We start from the raw sequence: 12,770 nt of genomic DNA, 5'->3' as shown, positions 1-12,770 counted from the left end.
AAATATTCTCAATTTTTCATAAGTGTGTTCATTTTTGTATTCCATTGGTCAGTATACTTATTATCATGGCAATGAGCCATAGGCATACATGAAATCAATCAATACTAATGACTTACTTATAGCTGACTACGGAAAACAAGAAAGTATTTTAGCAGAAATAAAAAACAAAACAAATTGCACTTTAGTTTGAACTATTAATGTACATTGATGGTTTCCAAGCTATAAAAACAGTTATTGAAATGCAAACTTGGTTCAATTTGCAAATTCATAGCAAACAAGCAAGACAAAAACACTCAATAACAGACAATGGTGGTAACAAACAGTTATATTTATTCTGTTTTCTGAAAAACAGACATGTTCCAAGAGTACAAACTGCTACATAACATTTTTAATACTTTATCTTTCCTTTCCAAAATTTGACTGCCCAAAAAAAAGCTTCTATAGTTTGAGAGAATTACAGACATTGCGAATGACACACTTCTGTAAAGTCACAATCGATGTCCATTTAAGTCATTTTAAACAATTGGCTCTAAATTAATGCACATTATTGTAACAGCTCGTGATTTTTATATATTTTAGGCTTAATTTGCTCCAGTATACCTTGATGAGAGATTAAATTAACTATTAAATAGTTTATACTACCCTGTGTTCAGTGTGAGCGGTTCATAAAATTAGCAAGCCTTTACTTTTCCAAACATTTGAATGCACTGCTCAATATGCAATAAACTTACAAATCTTAATTCATAGTCAATGAATGACAAAAATAATTATAATTACAGGAATATGAAAGTTTTTCACCAATTTGTCATTTTAATTAACTTTCCTGAAAGTAGTGTATAATGCTTTTGAACTGTGTGATCATGCAGTATTTGCTCTAATCAAAGTGAATAATATGACTCAAATACAGTACCTACACAAAATACATTTTCTAAGGATTTAACTTTTTATGAATTGATGACAAAAATATTTGTAACAAAACCTTTGGGGAAAAAATGCAGGGTTGAAACAGGCATGGAATGTGATAGCGTACCACAGCAGTGGAGCTACCATGAAGCCAGACATCAACACAAGAAAGCCATACAAACCAAACACAGAAAGAAATAAAAAGTGCCATTATTTTCAAGCACATGGAAACTCTTAATAGGCTCTGCTCCAATGAGTGTAATTACCCACAGACAGTGACTGGGCTTAATGCCCTCTTGAGAAAATGGAGGCTGAAGCAAGAATTATGTGCTACACAATGAGATGATATTACAGAATCCCACAGGCCTCTCTTGACGTTAATCTATTTTTGCCCTTGATATTGCAAGTGATGATGTATTTGAGTAGGAAGGAGAGATGCTTGGTATTGAGATGATGCCGCAGTGTGAAATTGTAGCTTCAGCTGTCTGGAACACATTGTATTCTGTCAAGTAACTAATGATTGACTGTAGCAATAGACAGTGCAGCGTTTGGTTGGGAGAGAATTTGAGAAAATGTGTGCCTTAGGTGATGGCAATGAGCCAATGTGAAGGTTTTTGAACAAGCAGTGAAAAATTGTTGTAGTTTCCATTGACAGATGTTGGTAAGGTAGAGATGATGAATCAGCTAGTAACACACAAGGTCTTAGTATAATTTTTGCTTGTTTTATGAATTTTACCAAGTTACTTTCAATGTGTAATATAACTCATTGTCATATATCAAGATAGGAATTATGATTGTAAATCTACATAACTTTTCCCTTTACTGGGGAAGTTGTAAAGCATCATAAACTACAAAGATTATTCTGGTTAATTTTTAAGATTGAAGGTTGAGTGTAATTGAGAAACCATTCTTGCTCAATTGATAATGTTTGCATTGGTATGCATAATTAATATCAGCCACATGCTTTAATGCCTCTTAAGAATATGTCAGAAGTTGCTCTTTAGAACAGCTGCCCAATGATCATAGATTTTTTTGTTTCCTAGCAGTTGTTATTAGTGATCAGCATAGCACGTGAGTATATTTGTGCTGTATATCTTTATTTAGGATCACCAGTTACCAGTGTTGTAGCTTGATAATCTACAGGTTACAGTTACGTTAAAGCCTTATCACCATAAATACTCTCGGTACTCTTGGTCAATATAGACAAATGATATGCATCAGAGAAAGTGCAGTGTTATCTATCTACTGTTCCTGGAACTGTCATTTGGTTTGAAACCATTTGAAACCCAGTTAGCTGATGTTTAACAGAGGTTGTTTCAGTGGTAAGGGCGGGGGGGGGAGTGGGGGGGGGGGGGGCAGAGGTCAGGTCTCTGCCCCGGGTTGGACATTCTGCACCTTAGAGAGAGTGACGGGCACTTTGCCCTCTCCTGGGGTAGGAGCGCGAGTGACTGGTTGAACGGAAGCCTGGATCTCGGCTAAACGCTCTTTGAAACGTTGTTGCAGTTGGAGCTCTTCTTTTGAGGTACCCTGAGAGCAAGCGGCCAGCAGCAGCCCCACTGCCATACCGCTGCCACCCACGCAGAAAAGCACGGCTCCAGCCAGCTTACAGGCGTCCAGTGCCCGGTTAAAGCGCACAGCACGGCCATCCACAAACAGTAGCTCATCTTCACCAAATGCTTCTAGCCGAGGGGGAGTAGCATAGCCCACCAGCAGCACTGATAACCCGGCTACAAGAATCAGAGCTCCCAACGCGAGACAGACCTGAGATATACATGTCAAGAGAAAGAAAGAGAAAAATAACCTTATTATTTTTAATACCAAGTACAAGTTTTGAGTTTAGTATGATTAGAATTTTATGACACCTTGTTATATTCATGTACACATTAATACTGTTGTCACTTGTTTGTACAGACATAAATCTCTTTTCCACCATTGGGCCGAACGGTTCTGAGCACGGTGTGTAACGGTTCCAGTAGCATTTACACTTGAGCACGGTTCGGTATGGTTTGATTACAAACCATTCCCGGCTCGGAATTCTGAGCACTGTTAGATAACCATGCTCAGGACTGAGAACCATGCTGATGGATGCCTAAAGTGACATGGCGACTCATGATTAGTCACTTGCCCAGCCAGTCCATGCTGATTTCACAACACCACAGTGGAAAAAAGAAACCGTAGCCATGCCAACGTGCCTGGATTAGTATGGAACACCACTTATGTACAACCTACATATGCTGTGAAACATTCTTGTGTCAAAAAAATACAATAAAATAGACACAGCACAACAAAATGGACAGAATGCAGGTGGCTCGAGGCACACATTTAAAAGTTAAAGTTCTTTTAACTTTACACGGCACTCCTAGGTGAGATGCTGAAAAAAACTGTGGTGCAGGGGTCAAAGATGCAAAATGTGTTCGGTGTGAATGGGAGAAACTAATGCAAAATGGAATTTCATCAGTAAATGAGATCAAGCTGAACTCACTGTTGATTCTAATAAAGTTTGCTGTTAGCACACTGTTAAGTGAATGCTATACTATAATAAGCACAAACATTCATATATTGGGTAAGATAATAACACTTAAATTAAATTAAATTATTTCTACTTATAATTCCAGTATGTATAATCTTTATATATTAATAAAGTATATTTAAAAAAATAAATCTTGGATGATTTTTTTTATTTTTTTATTACTAAGCTTGACAAAATGAGGCATAATCGAACATACTCTATGCAAGTACTGTACATGACTGCAGACACTTCTACCAAGGTAAGCTCAATTTTGTGTTCACCAAATTTTCTAAAAAAAAAGTAAAGTCTCACCTGATTATAAGTCACACTTGATCAAAATCGTGTTGTTGAGAAAAAAACAAAACAAACATAAAATGCATCTGTATAGTCACACTGACAGAGGTTGCATATGGCAGACATTAGGACCAGGGAGCGGCCGTCTGACTTCCCTTTAGCCGCTTAAGGGACAGGCACACTACACTTGTTTCATTTATGAACGAATCTGTCTTTTTGAAAAAAGTCTTTAAAGTGAATGAATCATTCTCGTTCACCTCCATACACTGACTCATATTTCTATTTTGAAGCGTGACATTGTACAGGGGTGGGTTCCTGTGCCAGTGCAAATTTTCAAACTGTTTCTCGCATTTCCACTGCAGAAAAGGCCATTCCAGGGTGGAAAATCTGGTTCTGCACCGGCCCCAAAAGCTTGCTGAAACCGATTATGTCAGGGGTCCGAGGGCAGGATAATGTTTCATCACCAGGTAAAGTTTTCCAATCAACAACAGTAGCTACCGTCTGCAGCATGGAGTACATTTTCACTCTATAATAACAATAAAAAACCCACAAAAATGTCAGACATCAAAAGCATTTAGGAAACGAGCGCTCTGCTTGCGATATGGTCTTCTATGGAGATCCAATATAAACTAAAGAGATTGCAAAGGAAAAAAGTCCACAATGAGAAATGGCAAGAAATGATGCAGTCTTCAATCAGACAACTGACCAAATCATAAATAAACTGAAAATTTTAAAGAGAGTACAGGAAGCATAAGAGACCCAAGCAAAAGCAGCAGTTGAGGAAGCAGCGATGTCTCAGACTCTGTGCTCAGACACCGACAAGCCTGCTAACTAACCAGGGCATTGAATTCAGTCAGTCTCGCTTGAGATAAACACATAATTGCCGGTGTCCTCTGTAGCTGATCTCTGTAAGTAATTATATTTGTCAACTTTGTTAGCTTTCCTAACACTTTTCTCATCTTATTTTGTGCATTGTTTTGTTAAGTTACGGAACTACGCACTTTTTAGGAAGATTGCAGCTATCTGTTATGTAAACTGGTGGGATTCTCAATCAAGATGTAAATACAATATTATACACAATGGAAAAATTCCAAATATAACAATCTGCTACATCAATGATAATAACGATTGCACTGTTATATTTTATAGTACTGTAAGGCTGGCACCAGGATGTCTACACCCAAAAGGCGCCATTTCCGGTAAAAGTCAAAGAACTCTGCGAGAATCAGTGTCATAGAACTCTCTCACAAAAGCTGAAATCTTCACCTGAATATCACCACAGTGTGATAAATTGCAAATCACCTTGCTGCCCCCTCTTCTCTCTCCCCCTTCTCCCCTTCAACAGCTCAGGACCAATACAAAGACACAAGATTTATATGTAAAAATATAACAAATACCATGAAAACAAAGAATGCAACTGTATGTGTTTGATATCATTTAAGAGGTCTCTGTGTGACTGGTATAGTGGTCTCTTTCCCATGTTGATAAAACTAATGGTAACAAAGTTATAAGGTCTTTGCCAAATACTGCATAATTCTGGAGGTGGCTCCCCCTCCTTGACCTACAATTGAATTATCTCCTGTATGTTAACAAGGTTAAACCCCAGGAAGTCAAGAACCCATTCACCCCCAAATTCTCATTGTTCAAAGGATAATACAATTTGGTACACAATGTTTATTCTGTCTGGGCATTTAAGGAAAGTTAGCAAGAAGCTCAGGGAGTCTGTATTCAGATCTCCCATACTGTCGCTGTATGTAGTTTCTATTTGCCAAGTATGTTTCTCTGACTTATATCTTATTTTTAGGAATGTTTGTTTATTCTGATCATATGTGAAATTGGGATTGATTGAATTCTTGTAACAATGTTTTATATCCTACCTGGCAAATAAATTGTTATTATTTGATTTATTCTGAATTTCTCTAGAATCACTGTGAGAAACCACCTAGGAAAACCGGGTAGGATTTTCATTAGACCAGGGTAGACCATACTGGAGCTTTAATATAGGAGAAACCACCCAGGACAACCGGGTAGGAGAAACCCATATAAAGACTCTCAGTCACTGCTCACTGCCCATCTTAGCAAGTTGTATGTACGTGACTAAGTGGCAATATTGTCTGGTTATGAGACAAGCCAAACCAGACGATATTAGTTAACCCTACAACCGCTGACTAAGAACGGAACTGGCTATCTTTTCGGGAGGTTTACGTAATTGAATAACGGCCGGCGTAAGACTCCAAAGATCGAAAGGACAAAAAATAGAAGAGGATTTAGAGTAATCAATAACTTAAAAAGATCAAATTAAAAGAATGATCAGAAGTTAATTAGAGCTGTAATCTAAATTAGAGGTCAACTTAAAATTGGTGTCAGAGTAATATAAAATTGGAGTCAGATAAAATAAATAACAGAATCAATTTGTAAAGTGTAAATTAACAATAATTGCTTTACTTCAGCACTCAGAAAAGACAGAACAACGCAGAGACCTTCAAGGGGTCATTCTACTGGAATCCGACATCGGAACAAATAGTTGTTTTTTTTTTACCCTTTTACAGTACTTAGCAAGTTAAGCCACATTAAAAAGTGTATACATATCTTGTTTAGCAATATCATAACGTTGGACTGTATTTTTCTGTATGTTTAAATATGTCTTCAAAAAACAGGAGTAAAAGCTGTACATAAACATCTTGACGTGACACGTTTTTTATGGGAAGGTGAGGTAGTCACGTAAAACTACCACATAGCAACGTAACCCGTTATGTCACTCTTTGGCTCCCAAGTCAGTGGAAAAGCGAGGCCGGTTTACGATAGACACCAGATTGAAACAGGCTCAGCATGAGAACCATCACCATTTCGGTGGAAAAGTCATCTCGTTCGTAAACGAGGATTTGCTGACTGATCGAACAAGAGAGGGCATGTCGTTCATTCCGTTCATTCAGATGTGAGTCAATCGCGTTCAATAATAAGAGAATGGGGTGAAATGCACTAAGACAAGTTTATATTTATAAACAAAACATAATGCCCAATTTATGAATGTTTAAAAATGATTGAAGGCCATGCAGTTAAAATAACATGCATTAAGAATGAAAATGTTGTGCTTTGGTAAACAGTGTAAGATATTTAGGCTTTTCTTGAAGTTTCTCTCTGTCTTGGTAAAAATTAAGCCCAGAATTTGACAAAATATTCGAAAAATAAGGTGTTTACTACCAGTGTGATGAGACGTTATTTTGTGGGCAAGTAAGGAGTTGTGTTTGACAGCAGTCTAGAGTTAGAACAAAATTTGTATGATGTGACAGAACATTTAAACTGGTTGCAAAGTACTTTGTAAAGGCTACATATTCTGTATAGTCTATAATAAAACATGTATACTATCTCTATGAGTGATGTTTTCATCTCTTTGTGTGTGTAATCATATGTGTTTTGGTGTGCAGTATATTTGACCACACAACATCACTTACGTATAAATCATGTAAATAAGTCACTTCAGACTATAAGTCGCAGGACTATGCAAAGGATGCTTAGTCATTAATCTTACAGTTCATACACAATTTTTTTCATTTAAACACTGACCCCTAATACTTACTTAGTTAATTAGTTTAAGCCATGACTTGTACTATACATAAATACTGTAACTAATATTTGCGTTATATTCTTGCTGTTTAGCCAGAGAGGAACTGGCCCCCACAGTGAGCCTGGTTTCCCCCAAGGTTATTTTTCTCCATTAACCAACATTCATCTTATGGAGTTTTGTGTTCCTTGCCACAGTCGCCTTTAGTTTGCTCACTTGTAATCTAAATACAAAAAAGATTTACTTATTTATTTAATTATTTAAAGCACAATTTACAATCACATTTTTATCAAACTGCACAACGATGACTAAGATATTACAAAAATTACAGCTTTATTTTCTGTTATAGCATAATTTTCTGTAAAGCTGCTTTGAAATGATGTGTGTTGTGTAAAGTGCTTTGCAAATAAAAAATTGACTTGACCTTTCCAATGATAACCCAACACAAGTACGCATTGCATTCACAACGTTGCCAGAAGGGGCACTATAGCCATCCACAGTGTGAACTGTCCACTTCTACGGTGAGTTTTCTCTTTCAAGTCAACTACTGTCATGGCGAAGCAACAATTTAGAGATAATATTGCTGAGCAAGTAATGTAAATTCAATACATTTATAGCAGTTTACCTGAATATTAACAAATCCAATTTCATTGCACATACTTTTGAAGGTACAATAACTCTTTCGCCCCCTTCAGTACACACGTTATGTATCTTCAGCTGGACCGTGTGTTTGCCTAATTCTCACATCTGCATACACATACTTGCGTAAAGTATTTGTTTGGTCTTATCCCTGAAGGTTACATGCTGCCTTGAAATTAGGCCAAAATTAGGTATCTTAAATGGCAGCTAAATTTTCCTGCCAAATGCCAAATGTTTGGGACAGTCTTCGTGTTAGGATCATGCTTTTAATACCTTAAAATGCTGACTAGGTAGGAAGCTCACTAGGTTTTGGAGCAGATCCATAGCCTCTCTGTTTATACTGTATATTAAGATAAAGAACCATATCCAAATGCTTTACATAAACAGTTGAGTGTGTCAGTGAAGCGGACTGCTAACCTTCCAGAGGACAGAGCTCCAGCGACTAGGTGATCTCTGTGTCTGAAAATCTTCATCGCGCTCCCAGATGGATGCGGTACACTCCTCGTAAAACTGGTGCAGATAGGAACGCACCCCGTAACCTTGGTAATCACTGCTGAGCACACCATGGCCCTGCTCAGCATAATCCGACCCACAAATCTCTGAGCAAGAAGTCATCCTTCACATCTGCACACACACATAGACACAGACACGAAACATTTTGTTATGCAACATCCAAATATACACTAATAACTGTAAGTCCTATTACAACATGTTTTATCTCAAATTATGATATTATTGTAGATGAATATGAACCTTTTTATTCAAAGTAAATGAAGGGAATTTCAACCTGCATTGAAATAAAATGAGGTCTCTTCAACAACAAAAATGTTTAGTGACTGATTGTATCTGAATTGTAATTGTAAATCTAATTTGTTAGGTTAATGAAAGTTATGTATGTAAATCAATTAGATGTTGAGCTGTTGCAGCAATACTGTTGCAAACTGAAAGTTTCTGCATCTTTAAACAGATTTTCGATTTTCAGAAGTGTTCAAATGTTCAATGTTTAGGAAATTCTTATATTTAAGCATTTGGCAGACACTAACAGTAACTTACATTCAAGGTCTCCATTTAAACAGTATGTGTGTTTCCAGGCAATCGAACCTATGACCTTGATGTAGCTAGTGCCATTGCTGCTGTAGCACTGCAATGTCAACGAAGTCAGCTTTTGCTGAGACGTCTTTTAGGTTCATTTGGCTTCACTGAAGAGTGAATATGTTCCTTTCCTGTTGTGCATGCTTATTAGATTTAACTTGTGCATTATTGCTCAGAAAATATAGCCTACATGTTTGTGCTTAAAGGTGCACTCAAAGGTGTAATTTTTACCTCAATATAAAAGTTTAACTCATAAAAACATGAATTGTAATTTTGCAGTATATGTAGGAAATCATGAACACTCACATTAAAATGAAGACTGCAGTCATATCAGTAACCTTATAAAAGCTGTTTTATTCTACATGGAGAGGGTCCGCACATGGGGGTTGCCATGTTAGAATCACATGACCAGCCGAATACTACTCGCTTAATCTCAGAAATCGTCCTGTTATTTGACATTTTCACTCATTGATTAAAGTAATCGTGGCTGACTGTGAATACTACGTTTACACAATGGCATCAGAAACTGAAAACTATTGATTTAAATCTAGGTGTCAGTGTAAGTCCAATATGACACAAAGACAAAAGTTACTGAGTGCACTTTTAAGTAGAGAGGTTAGATCTGCACAGTAATTATACTGAACTAAATGTAATCTTATTAGTTTAGTTAAAATTACATTAAGTGAATGATGAAACCCATTTTCGTATTTTGGGACACTTTTTAAATATGCTAAATATTGCAAACATTTCATTCTTATTTTCCAGAACATTAATTGTTAAAAGTGTATTCATTTTGACATAACAGACCTTTTGCAATCATAAAAAGGACAATTCAGCCACTGTTCATAAAATACTGCAAAGAGTTCAAAACAAGACCATAAAACATAAACTGTGCTCAAATTAGAAGACGATGATAACGTAGACTGAGTAATCCAATCGTGATGATAAACACAATTGCCGTACTAACGTCCTAAGTCTCTGTCATTTTGCACTAGGACAGGCACGTGCAGCAGAACATCTGTCGGGGTCTAACTTTGGCATTGTGCCTCAGTCTCTATGACACATCATACATCAGCACTAAATGATATCAGCACGCTGAGAGCTATCTGATTGCTCTCTTCTATTCTCTCATCGTCTTTTTCAAATTTCTCTGCTAATGTCATTGTGGAGCTGTAGATATGTTGAAATGCTGCAAGCTTTACAGTGTGAGTTATTGCAGCTGCTGAGGTTCAGATATTAATATCTCTAAAAGCGGGTTTGTATGATGAGAGCACAGAGCTTAAGCAGCAGGAAATGAGGTGGTTAGCTTCCTGCAGAACACTGTAATTAAATCACGGCTCAGTGTGTACCTGCTGAAACTGATTAGGAAATGACTCAGCTTTCCCTTAGCATATGAATGAGCCTCACTCACTCACTCTCTCACTCACACTCTCTCTTTCTCTCTCTCTCTCTCTCTCTCTCTCTCTGTGTGTGTGTGTGTGTGTGTCTCACTCTCTCCTTCTTTCCACTTTATTTGTTTTTTAGACTTTAATGTCAAGTCATTTTATATTTAAAGTGATTTTATATTTACAGAGATACTGAGTACACAGAAAATGAATCCACATTGGTATAGTTTTAACAGCATCGCTTAAATACTACCAAACTGCCACAATCCAGTTAATGTCATAATGTACAGTACATATTTAGTATTTCGTTAATTTTGCTCCATGAATGTCTTTTATGGATGAATATTTTGAGGAACGTAATTACATGATCGTGTGCAAGTACTGATGAATAAACTGTAAATTAACTGTTGTAGAAAATATATTTAATTCAAAAAATATGTAAGACTATACATAGTGACATCCAAAAGAGGTAATTAGTGAAAATGCTTCTGTTTAGCATAATTTCATATTTTAATAAAACATTTTCCAGTATAAATGATGTTATCAGCATAACAATTTGACTGAAAAATTGCACCCAAGCTGGCATTTACTCCACAAGTTTGTGCAAAACCTGTTGATCCATGTTATTCCAGTATGATTTAAGAATATTCCATAGAGCATATATACAGTATGTATATTTTGTTTTGTCCACTCTTAGTTTATGTGAAGAGCAAGGGTTTTCCTCTAAACTGATGTGGCTGTCCTTGGTGCTGAATCCTTCCAGCTGTATAACGTCATACCTTTCGCCACCCTGAGATCTTCATGTCATTCTCTGATGTTCCTGAACATCTGAGACACTCTGTTCCCTAGAGACTACACTGTCTTGAGTGCTCTTTCATCTCGTTATAGACCTCTAATTATATGATGGCAGTCTATTAATGGCTGTTTCCTTGTCTTATGTACCCACAAAGGTTGTATCTATCTATCTATCTATCTATCTATCTATCTATCTATATATAGTATCGTTATGATCCGACATAACAGCACCAAAAAATAGATATGAAAACCGATATTAATGATCCAAATAGATGCATATTGAACCAGCGGTGACAGTCTAGCCATCAAATGACACCTTAATTACAGATAACGCATAACTCTCACATTTAGAACAAGATGTTCTCTGTAATAACAGTTATCGCAGTGACTTTGAGAGGCTGCGATAAAGCAGCGTTTTTCAACGAAAATGAATAAACGTGAATACCTGTCATAACCTGTCGGGAGAGTGATCGCAGGCTGCTGTTCTTCACTCTGCTCCCATCACTCTGCGCTCTAGCCGTCGATGAGTCTGAGTCAAACCAGCGCACTGCGCATGCGTCACACCCACACTGAGAGAAGCGAGAGGTTGCGTTCTTGACTAACGTGTTAAAAAAAAAAAAAAAAAAAAAAAAGAAAGCGTTTCTGAGGCTCCTGGAAACGTATGTTTGTGTGGGACAGTCGCCCTCAGATTTTCAAGAGGTACAAATTATTTATTAAATGATTTAAGTTAAACTGTCATTCCAGAGATTTTAAACTGCTGAAAAAAAAATAAAAAATAAAACCTGTGGCACACCCAAATAGTGAAGAATGACACTAGTTGTCACACACACTGAGTCAAAATTTAAATAGTAGTTTAGTTAGTTAGCCATTTATCAGACACTGTTTTTCTAGTTTGTTATCAGCCATTTTTTCAGACTCTGTTTTTTTTTTTTTTTTTTTTAAACATTTTTTTTATAACATACAGGTCTTTAATTGCAAATTGGAACAGTCTCCATGAAGCAACCTGTCGTTAAATACCTTCTTCAAATGAAGAATTATGTTCTCATTAACTCTTCAGCTCCACGGTGAGCCCTTCTTGGGATAAAACTTGCAACATTTGCATTAATTGCAAAGATCCTTAACCATTAGGCCACCACCACATTAAGAGATTGCATAAACATATATAAAAAAGCAAGAAATAAAGGTATGAAAATATTCCTTTGCAGTAACTGATTTTAGATAAATATCAATGGGCCAAAAGCTAGATCTAGGTTAATGTGTATGCCTTTGTACATATAGCCTTAGTGTTTACTCTAAGAGGGCAGGGCTTGTATGCAACATTGCTATCATTTGTGCAGTTTTTTTTTTTTTCTGTATACCCTTAGGAAAGAAAAATCTCAAATAAGAGCAAGAGCAAAATCGAGAGCAAATGGGGACTTTTGCTGAAGTCTCCTGATTCTCAGATTCTTCTTCTGACAAAAAGATCCCAGTAATCCCACATTAGCACTCTAGAGATTCAGGATGGATCCCAACAGTGTCACAGACTGTGCTCAGATTTGCCAAAATCTGCAATCAAAGGTCAAAGATTTCAATAGAAACACAAACATTTCAG

At 36.7% G+C, this 12,770-nt stretch overlaps 1 protein-coding gene across 1 annotated transcript; it reads right to left on the bottom strand.

Moving 5' to 3' along the window:
- Positions 1 to 313: 313 nt before the first annotated feature.
- LOC127454426 (neurensin-1-like) lies at positions 314 to 11,737 on the bottom strand. The gene is made up of 3 exons (XM_051721619.1): positions 11,625 to 11,737; positions 8,325 to 8,531; positions 314 to 2,664 (listed from the first exon to the last, which is right to left on the bottom strand). The coding sequence occupies exons 2-3, from the start codon at positions 8,520 to 8,522 to the stop codon at positions 2,266 to 2,268; spliced, it is 597 nt and encodes a 198-aa protein (XP_051577579.1). The 5' UTR covers positions 8,523 to 8,531; positions 11,625 to 11,737; the 3' UTR covers positions 314 to 2,265.
- Positions 11,738 to 12,770: the final 1,033 nt, after the last annotated feature.

Source organism: Myxocyprinus asiaticus, chromosome 16, assembly GCF_019703515.2.
Source record: "Myxocyprinus asiaticus isolate MX2 ecotype Aquarium Trade chromosome 16, UBuf_Myxa_2, whole genome shotgun sequence".
Lineage (NCBI taxonomy): Eukaryota > Metazoa > Chordata > Actinopteri > Cypriniformes > Catostomidae > Myxocyprinus > Myxocyprinus asiaticus.
This window is presented reverse-complemented; position numbering and strand designations above follow the sequence as displayed.